General features: G+C 44.2%; 1 protein-coding gene across 2 annotated transcripts in view; it reads right to left on the bottom strand.

The window, feature by feature from the left end:
- Positions 1 to 10,745: 10,745 nt before the first annotated feature.
- Positions 10,746 to 15,634, bottom strand: part of LOC148861315 (uncharacterized) — a 55,750-nt gene continuing 50,861 nt past the window's right edge. For both annotated transcript variants that reach the window (XM_088985426.1, XM_088985427.1), the window contains exons 19-25: positions 13,721 to 13,926; positions 13,505 to 13,619; positions 12,660 to 12,791; positions 12,454 to 12,561; positions 12,209 to 12,318; positions 12,030 to 12,131; positions 10,746 to 11,942 (exon numbers count right to left, since the gene is read on the bottom strand). In XM_088985426.1, the coding sequence (XP_088841552.1) occupies positions 11,438 to 11,942; positions 12,030 to 12,131; positions 12,209 to 12,318; positions 12,454 to 12,561; positions 12,660 to 12,791; positions 13,505 to 13,619; positions 13,721 to 13,926 (1,278 nt within the window). In that variant the 3' untranslated portion in view covers positions 10,746 to 11,437. The remainder of the gene's footprint in view (positions 11,943 to 12,029; positions 12,132 to 12,208; positions 12,319 to 12,453; positions 12,562 to 12,659; positions 12,792 to 13,504; positions 13,620 to 13,720; positions 13,927 to 15,634) is intronic.

Consider the following 15,634-nt stretch of genomic DNA (forward strand, 5'->3'; position numbering starts at 1 on the left):
TCTATGAGCTTTATCTTATTATTGATTCTCTATTTTGTAGATTCTCTACCTGTTAAAAGCCTGTCTACACTGAGGTATGGTCAAGTTTTTTTCTCCTTTTCAGTTCTTCTTAGCTAGGTTATGGGGGACCACACATAGAGACATAGAGATAGATGGTTTATGGGGGACCACACATAGAGATTTGTTAACAAACCCCCATTTGGTCCAAGTAAAATGACATTGGGGACCATTTGTGCAGCTTGGATCCATGTGTCTACTTCAATGCATACACATGGGATCCACACGTGAGTAACAGTATTTAGGTGCTCGACACAATGCCTGAAACACTGTTCCCACTTGATTTCTGACATGGGAATATGAGTTAGCCTGAAACCTATGTGCCTACCTGAAACCCATGTCAATTTAATTAGCCTTAGTATGCTTATATGTGTAGCTTAAAATGTAGCTTTTATATTGTAGCTTATAATGTAGCTCATAGTATATCTTATAGTGTAGATTATAATGTAGCTTATAGTGTATACTGTGTATGCCTATAGCTGGGTTTAAATCTCTGATATGCTATACCTTACAGCCTATGCATGTTTATAGTGTAGCTTATAATTGAATGTGGGGCCTTAGCTTATGATGTAGCTGATTTTTAAAATCTGATGTGCTATCTTATAATGTAGCTTATAATATACTGTGTATGCTTATAGCTGGGTTTTAATCTCTGATATACTATACTTTACAGCCTATGCATGCTTATAGTGTAGCTTATAATTGAATGTAGGGCCCTAGCCTATGGTGTAGCTAATTTTCAATATCTGATGTGTTATACCTTATAGCATGTGTATGCTTATAATGTAGCTTATAATTGAAAGTTGGGCTCATAGTGTAGCTTATGATGTAGCTGGTATTTGTTTGTTTCTTTTAGATACTGTATGTCCTTAGCTCCTGTCAAAATGATGTACATTATGACATTTAATGTAAATGAATAAAGTACATATTTGATTTATGTTATTATGGTGTGTTTCTGTGTAATATCTTTAAATTGGACACATATGAGACTCTTGTTAGTTTAGAATATTCACAGCCGTTGGATAAATTTGAGGAGATTTATCCTATCAAGGCTGACACTGATGTACCATCAAGTTGGTTGGGGTGGTTTGTCTCAGCTGCCAGGGTTAAACCTGAGGTACATGTAGTTTGGGTTTTTTGAAACCCTGAACCGGACCAGAATTCCAGTATTGCCCTGGAGATAGTTGGGCAAAACTGGATTGTTACACCTGACCCCTATACTCGATTATGATACTTTACTAGGTGTTGGATTGGACTGTCTTTGTTATGCCAATCAGTGAGATCCTTAGAGGAGGTCAAAACCTAGGTATGTTGGGACAGTCTTAGAATTCATCTAAGTGAGTAATCATAGTAATAGGATCAACCCCTTTATTAGACAAAGTGAATGATCAGGGAAGCACCTCTCTAATGGAAGTGAATAATAATAAATAAGATATTAAAATACTCCCAAAAACAATATTCATCTCTTCTCCAAGAACTAAGAACCAGAGGCAGCAAAGACAACCTAATCGTTCATCCCCCCATCTTTTCAATTCCCTCCCTCCCTCCCTCTCTTCTATCTTTCTTTTTGTCTAACCACATCATCCTCCCTACTATGTCAAATATCCCCACCCCTCTCTCTCTCTCTCTCTTCTATCTATCTATCTATCTATCTATCTAAACTCTACCCTACTCTTTGCCATTTCCATCACAAACCCATGGCCTTTCTTCTAAACAGCCATGGGTATGGTATAATGATAATTTACTTGTTACTTGTGATTAGTATGATATAATGATAGCATAATTCTTCCCGATTTTGGTATGATATAAATTTCCATCACTCCATGGAAATATATACAAATATTTGGCGCTATCTTTCTCTCTGAAACATTTCCCTTAAATCTTCTACAAAATCCCATTTTTTTAACTTTTTCTCATCTTACAATGTTTGTGTCTTGCATAAATCCAAATTTCTTTTTATGAAATCAGAACAGAGCACGCCATGAAATTATGCAAAAAAATATTGAAGTTTGCCCCTTTAAATCCTCTACATTTTTTTAACTTTTTCTTTTTGCCTTTATCCTGCTCCTAAAGCAACAAGTGTTCAAGGACGAGACCTCCAAAACTTAAAACTTGGAGGGTTTTCATGCTCTCCCTTTGGGGTAGACTCTCAAACTCTGCACTGTTTTTACATGAAGTTTCAGGTCTTGGGTTTTGGAAATGGCAACCATAGAGAAGCCTCACTCCCATATTGATTTAGAAGAAGGAGGTCATCGTTGTTTTGTTGTAGCAAGCAACGCAAAGAGTGAGGGAAGCATCTGCTTCTCCGATGCTAAGATTGTGGCATTCCCAGTTCGGTTCCACTACCGGTGGGTCGTATGAAGAGCATAGGTTCTTCAACGTGTTTGATCTCAAGATTGGGGGACTTCGGGCCACTGCCAGAATTGTTCAACGTAGATTTGTAAAGTGGTGCACCAGAAATTATGTGCATTCAGTTAAAGTGGACAAGGATTGCAGGGTTTGTCATTTGAGATCGAAATAGTACAGATGAGGAATCCGAAATTCCTATTGAATCTAGGTTTTTCTTGCAAGGATGGTCTGGCCACTGATCATAAGAAATGCATGGATGCTTGGTTCAAGATAAGGGAAATAAGTAAAAACTCAGAGGAGGGAGTTGAAACGATGGAGGGATGAACTGTTGGGTTGTCTGGGCACCTCTAGTTATTAGTTTTTGGAGAATAAAATGAATAGTATTTTGTGGTATTTTAATATATCTGAATTAATAGATATAACGGCATAATAGGTATTTAAAAAAAATAAACGCATTAGGTCAGCACTTTCCGAATAGGACAACGACAGGAGGGAGGTAAATGCATGATTTTTCAAAACTACTAAAAGTGAAAAGATAGGGAAGTGATGGAGCGCGATCCGGTCAGTCTTAGCTGTCAACGAATTCGCCTCTCAGCTGGAGCGTCGGGGAGACTGAAACGGGAAAAATGAGAGAACTCCAGGGGGAACCTGGTGTGATAACTCCGAAGCTCAAGTCAGTAATCTCTCAAAGGCAAAGTGTAGACCAGATGGCGCAAAGTTCACATACCTTGTTCGTTGGGGGCAAAGAGCTCTTATAATCACTTTGCGCACTTGCTCCGAGGCCCTTGTCAGGTCGGGTATGATTACCCTTACGTCTGTCAATTCGGCCGTCGTCCTTTCTGCTGGGACAGAACCGTCACTGCCTAACCGTCTCTCTAACTGGAGATGGCGGTGTCAAGTGGCGGCGGCAGGTGGCCGTTTAGAGTGCGGCCGTCAAGCGTCAGACCCCAAGCCAGTCAGGTGCGGTGCCCTTGGGAACGGACTTCCTCAATGTCAGGCATAACATGGTTTGTTTGGTTTTGGTGCCCTGAAGGTGTGGAGTGGTGAGCGAGGCGAAATCTTGAGTTCAGAGGTATGTATAGGGCATGTCAGTTCGGCGAGGTGTATCCCGAGCTGTTACCAGGTAGGTCAGTTCAGCGAGGTATGTCCCGAATTGTTGCAAGGCAGGTCAGTTCGGCGAGGTGTATCCCGAGCTGTTACCAGGTAGGTCAGTTCGGCGAGGTATGCCCCGAACTGTTGCAAGGCAGGCCAGTGGATTTCTTTCCGGTTTGGGGCCAAGGGTGAGTTCGGGCCCCTAGTAGGGAGCTCGGTCCGCTGGTTTCTCTTCTTGGTGAAAACACCTTAGGCTTGCTTCTGTGCCGAACTGTTGCTTTTGCCACGTGTCGCATAGCTATGAGGTCGGGCCAAATCATCCTTCATCAATTGCCCCCCACTCCTCGCGCCAAGGGTCTTGCCCTGGTGCGGGGAGTTTTGCAAGGTGGTAAGTGGATTTGTCCTGTCCTTCGAATCTTGACTGTGCGAGTTGTATTTGCTAGGGTTCTTTGGTTCCGAGAAGGCAGGAAACGTCCCTACTGCTCATGAATGTTGATGTCGTGACATAGCACATTTTAAATTTCAAAAATTCGCGCCGTTGGGACGTGATAGTGGGTCATTTAAATTTGAAGAAAGCGCGCCTTTGTCATCCTGAAGGGACGTGCGCTGGCGGTTTTTGTCAACTGTAGGGGGACGTGCGACGCGGTTAGTTTCGGAAAGAAAAGATGTCCGCTGACGTTTCGCTCTTTTCGGAAAGACGTGCGCCAATCACGCCTCGACCTCAGGGGACGTGCTGTCAGCGCGAATGTGGGCCGTCGGATCGTCTTTGATATGCACGGTTGATTCTTGGTTACTGTAGATATAAATAGTGGGGGACCCCAGTCGATTTGTCACTTCTGCGGTTTGCCTATTGAGCTCGCGTCCAACTTTTCAGCTCGCGTCTAGGCTGGTTACTTAGCCTCCAAGGCTTTTTGGCTTGTTCCTGTCTCCGGAGCCTTAAAAACTTTCCGGTGAGTACCTTCCTGAATCCACCTATTTTCCTCGATGTCTAGCTTTGATAGCTCAGACGACTCTTCAAGTAGGACTGATGTAGGTTCTACAAACCGAGTCGTGTCCCCCGACTGCCTTATTGATCCCGAGGTGGAACTTGATGATGACTATGAACCCGTAGGCCGAACAGCTTCGGGCAGTTTGGCGTCTACCTCTCGCCAAGGTCGGATGCTAGATAGGTTTGGTCCCTCAACCATGACGCCCGAGGGGCTCCAATCTATACTCATGTCTTACAATATGCCTGAGGGGTATACATATTTCATTCCCTCGGGTAGTTTTCCTTGGGAACACGGTCCTGACGAGATCGTGATTTTTCGAGAGCAGCTCGCCGCGGGGCTGCGACTGCCTTTCCACCCCCTTTTAGTTGAAGTCATAAACCACTTTGGCGTTACCATTGGCCAGCTTCACCCGAACTCTATTCGGAACCAAGTGAGGACAGTCTCCCTTTTCTACGAGCAGAATTTCCCTTTAGACTTGGAGATATTCTCCTCCATCTTGATGCTTAAGAGACAAGCGGGTTCTCTTCCTGGGGGAAGGCGGGCGTATTACCTTTCTCCTCGCCCGGGCTTTAAGCTACTGCACGATCTTCCTAATAAGGTCCTGGCATGGAAGCGGGACTACTTCGGCATGCGAAGTGCGCAAGGATGGCCCTTTTAGACCGGGTGGGGTGAGGCCGCTCCTGATTCTGGTGTCACTCTTGACAAAGAGACGGTGAGGGCCTCCGACAATGGGCATGGCAAGGTTTAAAGTGTCATGAGTACTTGACGGAGGCCAAGCTCATTGCGGCCGGTTTGAGTTCGGGTAGGTTTCTAGTTCTACGATTTCTTGCTTGCTTTTTTCCTTCATTTTTTCTGATGTCGAACTCATTTCTACAGTTGTGATGGATGCGGAGAGAACTCGTGGGGGCGCCTATTCCAGGGCAAGACAACGACGGTGTGAGCTTGGAAGTACGGGCGGAGTTTCTGAGCTGATATCACTAGTGCGAAGGTAATTTTTTCTATCTGCGGGTACCTCGTTTCTGCTCCCTACAGAATTTTACTAACATAATAGACGGGCCGCTGGACCCGATCTACTTGTTTTACTAATACCGAACTGACCACTTCGCTCGCCGAGAGGTACAATTCTAAGACCTCGCCTTCCTCGGGTCTGGCTAAGGTTGGTATGGTGGTGAGGTAAGTTTTGAGCTCGTCGAACGCGAGCTGGCAATCTCGGGTCCATTCAAATCCTTTGCCTTTGATTGCCTTGAAGAAAGGCAGGCAGCGGTCTGCCGATTTGGACATGAAGCGGCTCAGAGCGGCTATGCGGCCGTTTAGCCTTTGAACTTCTTTTACTTTCCGATGTGGTCTCATATCAAGGATGGCCTTTATTTTGTCCGGGTTGGCCTCAATGCCGCGCCGGTTGACAATGTACCCTAGGAACTTACCCGAGGTGACACCGAAGACACACTTGTTTGGGTTTAGTCTCATGTTATACTGACGTAGAATTTGGAAGATAGAATCCAAGTCTTTTATTAATTCTCGCGAAAACTGTGTTTTGACGACCATGTCGTCTACATAACATTTGATTTTCGTGCCAATTAAAGGCCGAAAAAGTTTATTCACAAGTCTTTGAAAGGTCGCACCAGCATTCTTTAGCCCGAAGGGCATGACCTTGTAACAGTACAGGCCGTACTCGGTAATGAAGCTTGTTTTTTCTTGGTCGGACTTGTCCATCTTAATCTGGTAGCCTGAGTAGGCGTCCAGGAAGCGTAGCAGCTCGTGTCCTGAGGTCGCGTCCACCAGGCGGTCACTTCGGGGCAGGGGGAAGCAGTCTTTTGGGCAAACTCGATTCAGGTCGGTGTAGTCAACGCACATGCGCCACTTGCCGTTGGCTTTTTTTCACCAGCACTGGGTTGGCTACCCAGCTCGGGTAATGAACTTCCCTTATGAAGTCCGCTACGAGGAGCTTTTCGACTTCTTCGTCGACCGTCCTCCAGCGCTCTGGGGCTAAGTTGCGTTTCTTCTGTCTAATGGGTCTGACTACAGGGTCAGTGTTAAGCTTGTGAGTTATAAGGCCGGGGTCAATACCGGGCATATCTGCCCCGGACCATGCAAAAATGTCTAAATTTTGGAGTAAGAAACTCACCAGTTTAGTTCGCAAAGGTTCGTTGACGGATGCACCAATCTGTAGTGTTCGCGACGGATCTGTTGCCGTGGCCAGGACGACGACTGTTTCCTCAGTGGGCGAAGCTCGTTCCTTGCCCTGCTCCACAGGTCGCTCTATTTCGAGATCGTCGGCTGCCTTTGTTTTTCCCTTCAGGGCGGCAACATAGCACTTGCGGGACTCAAGTTGGTCGCCCCGCGCTACCCCCACACCGAAGTCCGTGGGGAACTTCATTGCCAGATAATAGGTGGAGACCATTGCACACAGAATATGCGTAATTGGTCGCCCTATTATGGCATTGTAAGGGGAGGGGGTCGCAACCACCAGGAAATCGTGGTTGAGTCTTACCGCGCACGGCCATGTGCCGACTTCCACAGGTACTGTTATTTTTCCCAAGGGCCTGACTTGCACTCCGCTGAAGCCTACCAGAGGAGTGTGAGCGGGTTTCAAATCGTTTTTTTGCAACTGCAACTGGTCGAATGCCGATTTGAATAGTATGTCCGCCGAACTGACTGAGTCTACCAGTACGCGCCGGACTTCGAAGTCGTCGATCCTTAGCTTTATGATGAGTGCATCGTCGTGGGGGTAATGAACACCTCGCGCATCATCTTCTGTAAAAAAGATCGGTTCTTCCTTCTTCGGCCTCTTGGGAGGGTTCTGCTCCTCTCGGGCTGCTTCGCGAACTAACGTCCTTGCTGCCGCCGAAGTGCATCCTGCCACCACCGAACCGCCCACTATCACGTGGATGGTTCCTCGAACTGACCTTTCTTCTGGGCGAAGTCGCTGCAAGGTTTCGGTCGGTCTATCGCTTGGCTCAGGGACATCCTTCCCGTGTTCCCCTTGCCGACCTGCTTTATTACTATTGTCATAATGTACAAAATTTCTTAAGTACCCGCGACGGATGAGTCCTTCTATCTCGTCGCGGAGATTATTACATTGCTCGATGCTATGACCGTGATCTTTATGAAAACTACAATATAAATTTTTGTTCCTCTCGTTGGGGTTGCTCTTCAGGCGAGGTGGCCACTTTACGTAAGGGGCGTCCTTGATCGTCATCAGGATCTTGGTCCGCCTTGTGTTCAATGGCGTGTAATCCGTTCGAACTGCTAAGGGAGCTCGGGGCGGCTGGCTTGGCTTCGCCTCTCGGTTGTGGCCTCTTCTGTCACTGGGGTTGGAGGGCTCATCTTCTCTTTTTCTTTTTTCAACCCCGCCTTCATTTCTCTAGTTGATCTCTTCTTCTGTTCTCATAAGCTTGTCCGCGAGCTTGAGGAAGTCGGCCATGGTTTCTGGCTAGCTGGCTACCATGTGCCATTTGAACTCTTTATGAGTCACTCCTCTTTTGGCCGCAACGAGCTGTACCGCGGGGTCTAACCGAGGGATCTGCAAACATGCTTCATTGAACCATTTGATGTAGCTCCGGATGGGTTATCCCTCTCTTTGGATCACCCCGAAGATACTTTCCTCGGTTTTCGGACACCTTTTGCTGGTAACAAAGTGCGCACTGAAGATCTGCACGAACTAGGGCCAGCTTTTTATTGACCCGGAAGCTAGGTTCCGATACCAGGTGCGAACCACCCCTCTGAAGGTGGTGGTGAAGGCCACACGCATGCACGACTCGCTTGCCCTAGCGAGGTGCATTTGCGACTGAAGCGCGTCTACGTGGTCGTTGGGGTCAAAGGACCCATCATACTTGTCCAGAGGAGGGAGTTTGAAATCTCTAGGCAAGGGGACTGCCAAAAGTTCTGCTGAAAGGGGGGAAGGAACTGAAAGAATGGGGGCGGTTTTTACCTCGCCCGAGCTCGTTTCTTCCTTGCCTCTGAGCTCGGGTAGCATGCGGGTAGCAGTTCATCAACTTCGCCGGCACCTTCTTTGATTGGGCCTGGTGCTGGTGCTGCTTGCCTCTGTGTTGCCGAGCTCGATGCGCTCGGATTGCTGGCCTGCTGCTAAGGCGCTGAAGCAGTTCTCCGTGAGTGGGAACTCGGGCTTGGAGCGCCAAGGTGACTTTGTTGGCGAGGTTCTTGACCCACCCGCGGGCTACGAGGCTGGTGTGATCTTTCTTGGCTTTTGGCCCGGGGAAGAGGCCTGACTGTTAGGGGGGTTCTGCGGTCGGGAAGCCTCTCCTTGGTGAGGTCGTCCACCTTGGGGGGAGACCTTGACCGGCTTTGAAACAGGGTGCCGGGGGGGGGGGAACGACTGGTTCAAGGGTAGCTGAGGGAATTGTTGTTGATAATGGTGTTGGGAGAGGTGGTGCAACACCTGGTGTTGCTGGAGTTGGTGCTGCTGGAATTGCTGCATTTGGGCCTGCATTGCCCGCATGCATTGCATCAGATCATCTATCTGGTTTTGGCGGGCTGCCGGTGTGATAGCAGTTGGTTCTGCGAAGTTCGTTTCGATGGGGAGTGGGAGAGGTGCCACCGCGTGTGGCACATTCAAGCTTGGTATCCCATCCACTGAAAGGGGAATGGTGAACTGCCCAATGCACACCGCCGGAGCATGAAGTTGCTCTCCAGTAGTGGCTGTTTCAGTTCCACGTCCGACACTGCTGGAGGAGGCCATTTCAGTGTTGGAGTTTTTGAAAGAAGGGTAGGTAGAAGAGATTTAGAGGGAGGCTTTTAGAAGCGTTCCCACAGACGACGCCAATTGATGGAGCGCGATCCGGTCGGTCTTAGCTGTCAACGAACTCGCCTCTGAGCTGGAGCGTCGGGGAAATGTAAATGCCAGACGATGCCAATTGATGGAGCACGATCCGATCGGTCTTAGCTGTCAACGAACTCGCCTCTGAGCTGGAGCGTCGGGGAGCCTGAAACGAAAAAAATGAGAGAACTCCGGGGGGAACCCGGTGTGATAACTCCGAAGCTCAAGTTAGTAATCTCTCAAAGGCAAAGTGTAGACCAGATGGGTCGTTTAGAGTGCGGCCGTCAAGCGTCAGATCCCAAGCCAGTCAGGTGCGGCACCATTGGGAACGGATTTCCTCAGTGTCAGGCATAGTACGGTTTGTTTGGTTTTGGTGCCCTGAAGGTGTGGAGTGGTGTGCGAGGCGAAGTCTTGAGTTCGGAGGTATGTATAGGGCAGGTCAGTTTGGCGAGGTGTATCCCGAGCTGTTACCATGTAGGTCAGTTCAGTGAGGCATGTCCCGAACTGTTGCAAGGTAGGTCAGTTCGGCGAGGTGTATCCCGAGCTGTTACCAGGTAGGTCAGTTCGGCGAGGTATGTCCCGAAATGTTGCAAGGCAGGCCAGTGGATTTCTTTCCGGTTTGGGGCCAAGGGTGAGTTCGGGCCCCTAGTAGGGAACTCAGTCCGATGGTTTCTCCTCTTGGTGAAAACGCCTTAAGCTTGCTTTTGTGCCGAGCTGTTGCTTCATCCTTCATCAGGATGGATGTTATGATTGTTAGAAAACTTGGGGGAGGTTTTTATATTTTACCTTTATTATTATATTAAATAGACGGTGATAACATGAATTTAACTGGTCATCGTTGCCTTCAAAAAAAAAAAAAAAAAAAGCTGGTCATCGATTAATGAGAACATTGATAAAAGTATTTATGCTGCCAATACACAATTGTGTTTCAACAATCAATACTCGGTTTTATTCTTTTGGAGTCGGTTAATTCGTAGATAGATGCCGGTTGCCGACAAAAAAACAAAAAAAAAAAAGGAAAGAAGAAAAAATCGTAGATAGATGTACGAGGATGGGTAACCTATCCCTATATATATATATATATTTTTTGAAAATGGTACCCTTATCCCTCAATAATTAATGTTTCAGTGACCCTAAAAATGGATACAAGTTCACAGTATCGACACATCGCCCAAGACCCCACTGATACGCCCCTATAGTGAGTGTATCAAAGGTCTGACCGATTCAGAGGATGAAGAAGACCTAAACCAGCCCCCTGAACCGATTTTAGAAAAAAAAAAAAAAAAACTATAAACAAATAGTATCGATTCACCGGATACCCCCTTGAACCTTGCTTTGAACCATGTAAAGCACGGAACATAGTTGAGGGATAGTTCCTTAGTCCTTACGTATCAAAACTCTCTCTAGTAATCTATCAAACCAAACACTCACAATACAACAAAATTAGCAAACCTCCTCCCCAATTATAACAATAACAGACGCAATGGAAGTGACAACTTAGATTGATTTTTAAGTGTTACAAGTATCCTTGGGTTATCCAAATATCCAATTCCCTTGATGTGAAATGCACCATAATTACTGAAACCAAATCTAATATACAGTGGCAGTCAACAAATGAAATTACATCCATTACTTGTAGACGTGATTATAATAATTTTTTGAATCCCCAGATGGTTCTAATGATCCAACCCACCCTCCCTCTCTCTTCCTAATAAGAGGAAAAATGGAAATGTAAATGCCAGAAAGAACTCGACCGTAAACTATGCCTCATAACCCCCTAAAATTGGGAAAAAATGAGGATTCCCCCCCCCCCACCCCCGGTACCATACGACGTAAAACAAAATTTTAATAGATACAAAGAGGCATCCAAACTAATGTTTGTTTTACAGGAGCAACAAGATCGCGTCTATTGCCCGCAATGAATAATTTATCCGAGGAAGGCTGGTTCGCATCACCCAATGACACTGAATTAGGATGTGTGCCTAGGTGTAGGAATGCCACATTCTTTGCTTCCCATTGATGGATGGGGGAACCCGACACTCAAAAGACACCCCGCTCTCACTTCTCTTGAATATGCATGTCGTCTTTCTTTCAAAGAGGATTGCCAACCAGAAAGATACTTACCATTCCTCTGGCTCAGACAAGAATCAGATAATTCAAGGATGGACCACAATCATCGCACTGAATAAGGTTCCGACCCAGTAACATTGGCACCATTTATGGCCATCTCTGATGTGCTGTTACTATTGGAGGGTATCAATGGGCAATCCTCTCCACTCGATTGTCTAGAGCCTGAATTGTTGGGCAAATAATTGGAACAGCTCCTTGGAACTGCACGTTCCTTGTCAACATTTGTTTCTTCATCTGAGCTGCTGTCATTTCTCTCGGAGGTCCGTGCAGTAACATGGATTGTAGTTGTAACTTTATTCCGGGGCAGAGATGCATGATTCAATGTTGCAGAGGCTGCAGCAGTGACACTGTCTTTCAATTTTCTATCTACCCTAGGGTTCTTTGTCAGTTCAATCTCCTCTTTAGAAATAAATTTCCGTTTCGATCTTAGGGAGGAATCTGCAGTTCTGGTTTCACATGTCAAAGTCTCTATTTTAATCCTAGACGGTGGATTGTCATCTTCTTCTTCATCATCATCATCATAGTCAACCAGTCTACCAGATCCCGGTCTACAAAACAAAGACAAACAAATGAAACATGACAGAATGATATTGGAAAAGATGACCATCGAAACTCCTTTTAAGAGCTTGCAATACCTTAACAATGAATAGCTGACACTCGCTCCATTTGCTAAGACCGGTTGGCTTTGTTGGCCATGGGCATTTGACATGCGAGCAGATGCAGTATCTTCTTCATCACTGTCAAATAGCAGGGCTCGGTCAAAATAAAATTCCAAACAGAAATGGCTTTATCGTATCAGAAGTGTAGTATCAACCTGTCCTCGTTGAAATAATCCTCCTCTTCTTTCTCAAGAGCCCGCTCGTCTATTCGCTTTCTTGGGTCAACCACGTTAGTAGCACCTCTAGTTTCACAAGTCTCTAGGGACTGGTAAGTGCAAAATGTCAGATAACAAGAGTTCTTGAATACAAAGCTGCTCTATCAAAATACACGCAAACTAGCTGGTCACAAATATTTCCGGATAAAACTTGTACAAGTGAGAGTGAGAACAAAGAGATCTACCTGCTCATATTTAATTTTCAGTGCTTGAACAGATCCAAAGTACTCGAATTTTCCTAGCTGACTCCAGAAAGAATCAACTATGTATATGATTAAGGTTTGAAGATTCTCCTGTAAAAAAAAAATATATATATATATATATATAGCTGATCAAAAAGAACTTGCATTTATGGTTTTAACCAACAAAAAGCCTGAAGAGGGAGAACAACCTTTCGGATATACTCAAAAAGATCCAGAATTGCAGAATTGAGAAGATTGTATCGATTTCCATTACTAATAAAAGCTTCTATAATTGGTTTTAGAAGATTATTCTTGACAATATGCTGAAGGAGATGGTCATCCTGCAAGTCAATTCATAGGCATTATTAACCAAAGTGTATAAGAAAGTCTGCTCCAGGAAAAGAAAAGGAAATATATCATGGCTCACTGTAATTACTTGTAATGAATAAAAGAAATATTATTTTTTGGGTGGGTGAATTTTCGGAAGTCCTGACTCTTTCTGATTCCTTGGGTAGTGTTGATATTGATAATTCTAAACCCAACTTATGAATTTCACTCATTTTTTTTTATTTTTTCTTTTGCATCTTTCTTTGAGAAGCTTTCTGGGGAGACTTCTTCTCAATTGGTATTCAAAATGAAGGCAAAGAGAGACACTGTAAAACTAGGGCCATTTTCTTTGTGGAGCTTTATTCCCGACTGAGATGTGAATCACATGCTAACTAATAGTTACCAGCAAGAGGATACAAGACCAAAGAAAGCTATTACAATCACAAGATTGGTACCGTTTTCTATCCATTCATTCAGTATTAGTTTACAGTGGCAACCCAACGAGTAAGGATTAGCTGAACTCTGAACACGATGGCTGTTCAGCGGGCTGTGGAATCAATGATAATGTTCCACGCCAGTAATAAAATACATGGGACCTGTACCTCTCACAGTGAGGCCCATGAATTTATTACTGGCATGGAACATTTTCATTGGTTCCACAGCCCACTGAACATTTTCACAGTGGGGCTCATGTATATTCAACTTCTTTCAAGCTTAAACCACTCACATTTCGGGAAATAATAGTGCGCATAAATCGAACAGCAGCGACGACTAGGTACTTTTCTCTTCTGCAAGTAAGAAATAAGACTCTTTCTATGACATTATTGACAAGAAAACTGGACCTACAAACAGAACAGAACATCTTATCAAAAGTTTCACATCAGGATAAAAAAATCAACATATCAATTTTAAATAGTGAATAGTGAAAGGAAATAAAAATTACTTTATCCTGTATGGATGATGAAGAACACAAAAGCAGAGCAGTTCACAAATGTTTGACAAGATTTCCGGCTTTGTTGCAGTTTGATTTACAGTCATTTCACCAGAACCAGTTGATTTGCCAATACCCCTTGGAGGGCATGATAATGTTACAAGATCAATTAGATGATCCAAATGTTTCTCATAGAAAATCTCTATGATTGAGTCTCTCTGCAAGAAAATGAAAGGATAAAAGCAAAAGTCAATACACAACAATGGGTATTATGAATACAACAGCATTATCATACGTAAAAATAAAAATGGAGATTACTTATATGTTCTTACATGCCAATTCACTGGTAAGATTTTCCAGCAATTCAGACCAGAAAACATTTTCAAATACAAATGAACATTCAATGTCCTACCTGCAGGTAAAAACTCCAATAGATACCATATGCACAATACCATATAAACAATATACACATATAACTATGCCATGTAAGAATTAAGATGCCATGCAATTACAAAGAGAAAAATACCCAATGCATGAGACAGTTCAGTCTTTTTTTTTTGGTAATAGAAGAAAAAAAAGGAAGAGTATAAAGGAAGGTGACCAGTGGTCAACCGAGAAAAGAAAAAACAGAAAAACACCCTACTTCTCCAAGATCCTGCCCACTGAGAAACAAGATTTGCACCCCCCAACACAAAGACTCCACCACACCAACCAATAAAATACCCCAATTAAAACAAAAAGAAGAGTATACAAAATAACACCTTACAAATAAAACCATCACAACTGTTTTCATTCAAGATCTGATTATACAGTGAAAAGAAGAGGAGAAAGGAAAGAGAGGAGAAGAGAACAAATGTTTTAGAGTGCCAAAATCTGGGCTGGCAGCACTCCATGCTTTATTTATACTAGGCTGATAAAATATAAGCACTAAAATTACAGTTCTACACCTGGTGGCTCACACTATTTAAAGAATATAAAGACTCAAAGAAAAGAACATCCTAACATCGTGCAAAGACTCTGAGACCTGAACGGTTGTAATATTTTTCTGACTGCTAAATTTTCTTTCCACATTTGGCTTCTTGAAAATCTCCCTAGTCTTTTGTCCCTCATTTATTCTTTTCAGTTCCAAAATTACATTTCTCTCAAACACCTTGGAAGACACTAACTTTCCCTCCTCTCTATAAACCACTCCAAAACCTTTAACATCACTTAATTCTTTTGAGCCATATCTAAATGTGAGTTGATATCCATCTTTACAAGATCATTCAAATTTCCTTTCCCCTGATGCTTAGGCATTGGGAATCTTTCTTCCAACTCCCTAAACAACATTCTTCAATTGAGCCATCCTCCTTTCCTTCTTTTTCATCAGCTGAAACCTCATTCACATAGTGCAGAGACCTAGTACGGTACCCTGTTTTCCTTTTACAAGTCCCCTTGTTGTCAACATTCCTTCTCTAAATCTGGCTCAGAAATCCTTCTTTCAATTTCATTTTCAGCCAAAGCTTTGTCAATGCTTTCTTTGTTTATCACCAAGACTCAAAACCAAATTGAAGTTGAATCCACTGTTGAAAATCACATGACTCATACCTGAGTCAACAGAAACACTCCCAGGCCTGATACTCATTGTGCACTTCAGAAATCATTCCTATTCCACACTTCTGTAATCTCTCCAGCTCCTGCAATCTTCTCCCTAACAGGACTCTTCTCGTCCCTAGACACAAAATTTATCCTTATCTGTGCAAGATTTCTCAAACTCACTTCTTTGCTTTGCCATGGAACCTTAAGACCCTCCAAAGTTTTGATCGTAAGAAAAACCCTTCTCCCTCTCCTTTGCCATTTGATCAGTAACCCCTCTAGATCGCTCAGTCAATCCCAACCTATCAGTATCATTGTGCCAAAATAGCATGCTAAAAAGGAATATAATCA

The sequence above is a fragment of the Nelumbo lutea genome, chromosome 4, assembly GCF_056320005.1.
Source record: "Nelumbo lutea isolate HS-2025 chromosome 4, American lotus-T2T, whole genome shotgun sequence".
Lineage (NCBI taxonomy): Eukaryota > Viridiplantae > Streptophyta > Magnoliopsida > Proteales > Nelumbonaceae > Nelumbo > Nelumbo lutea.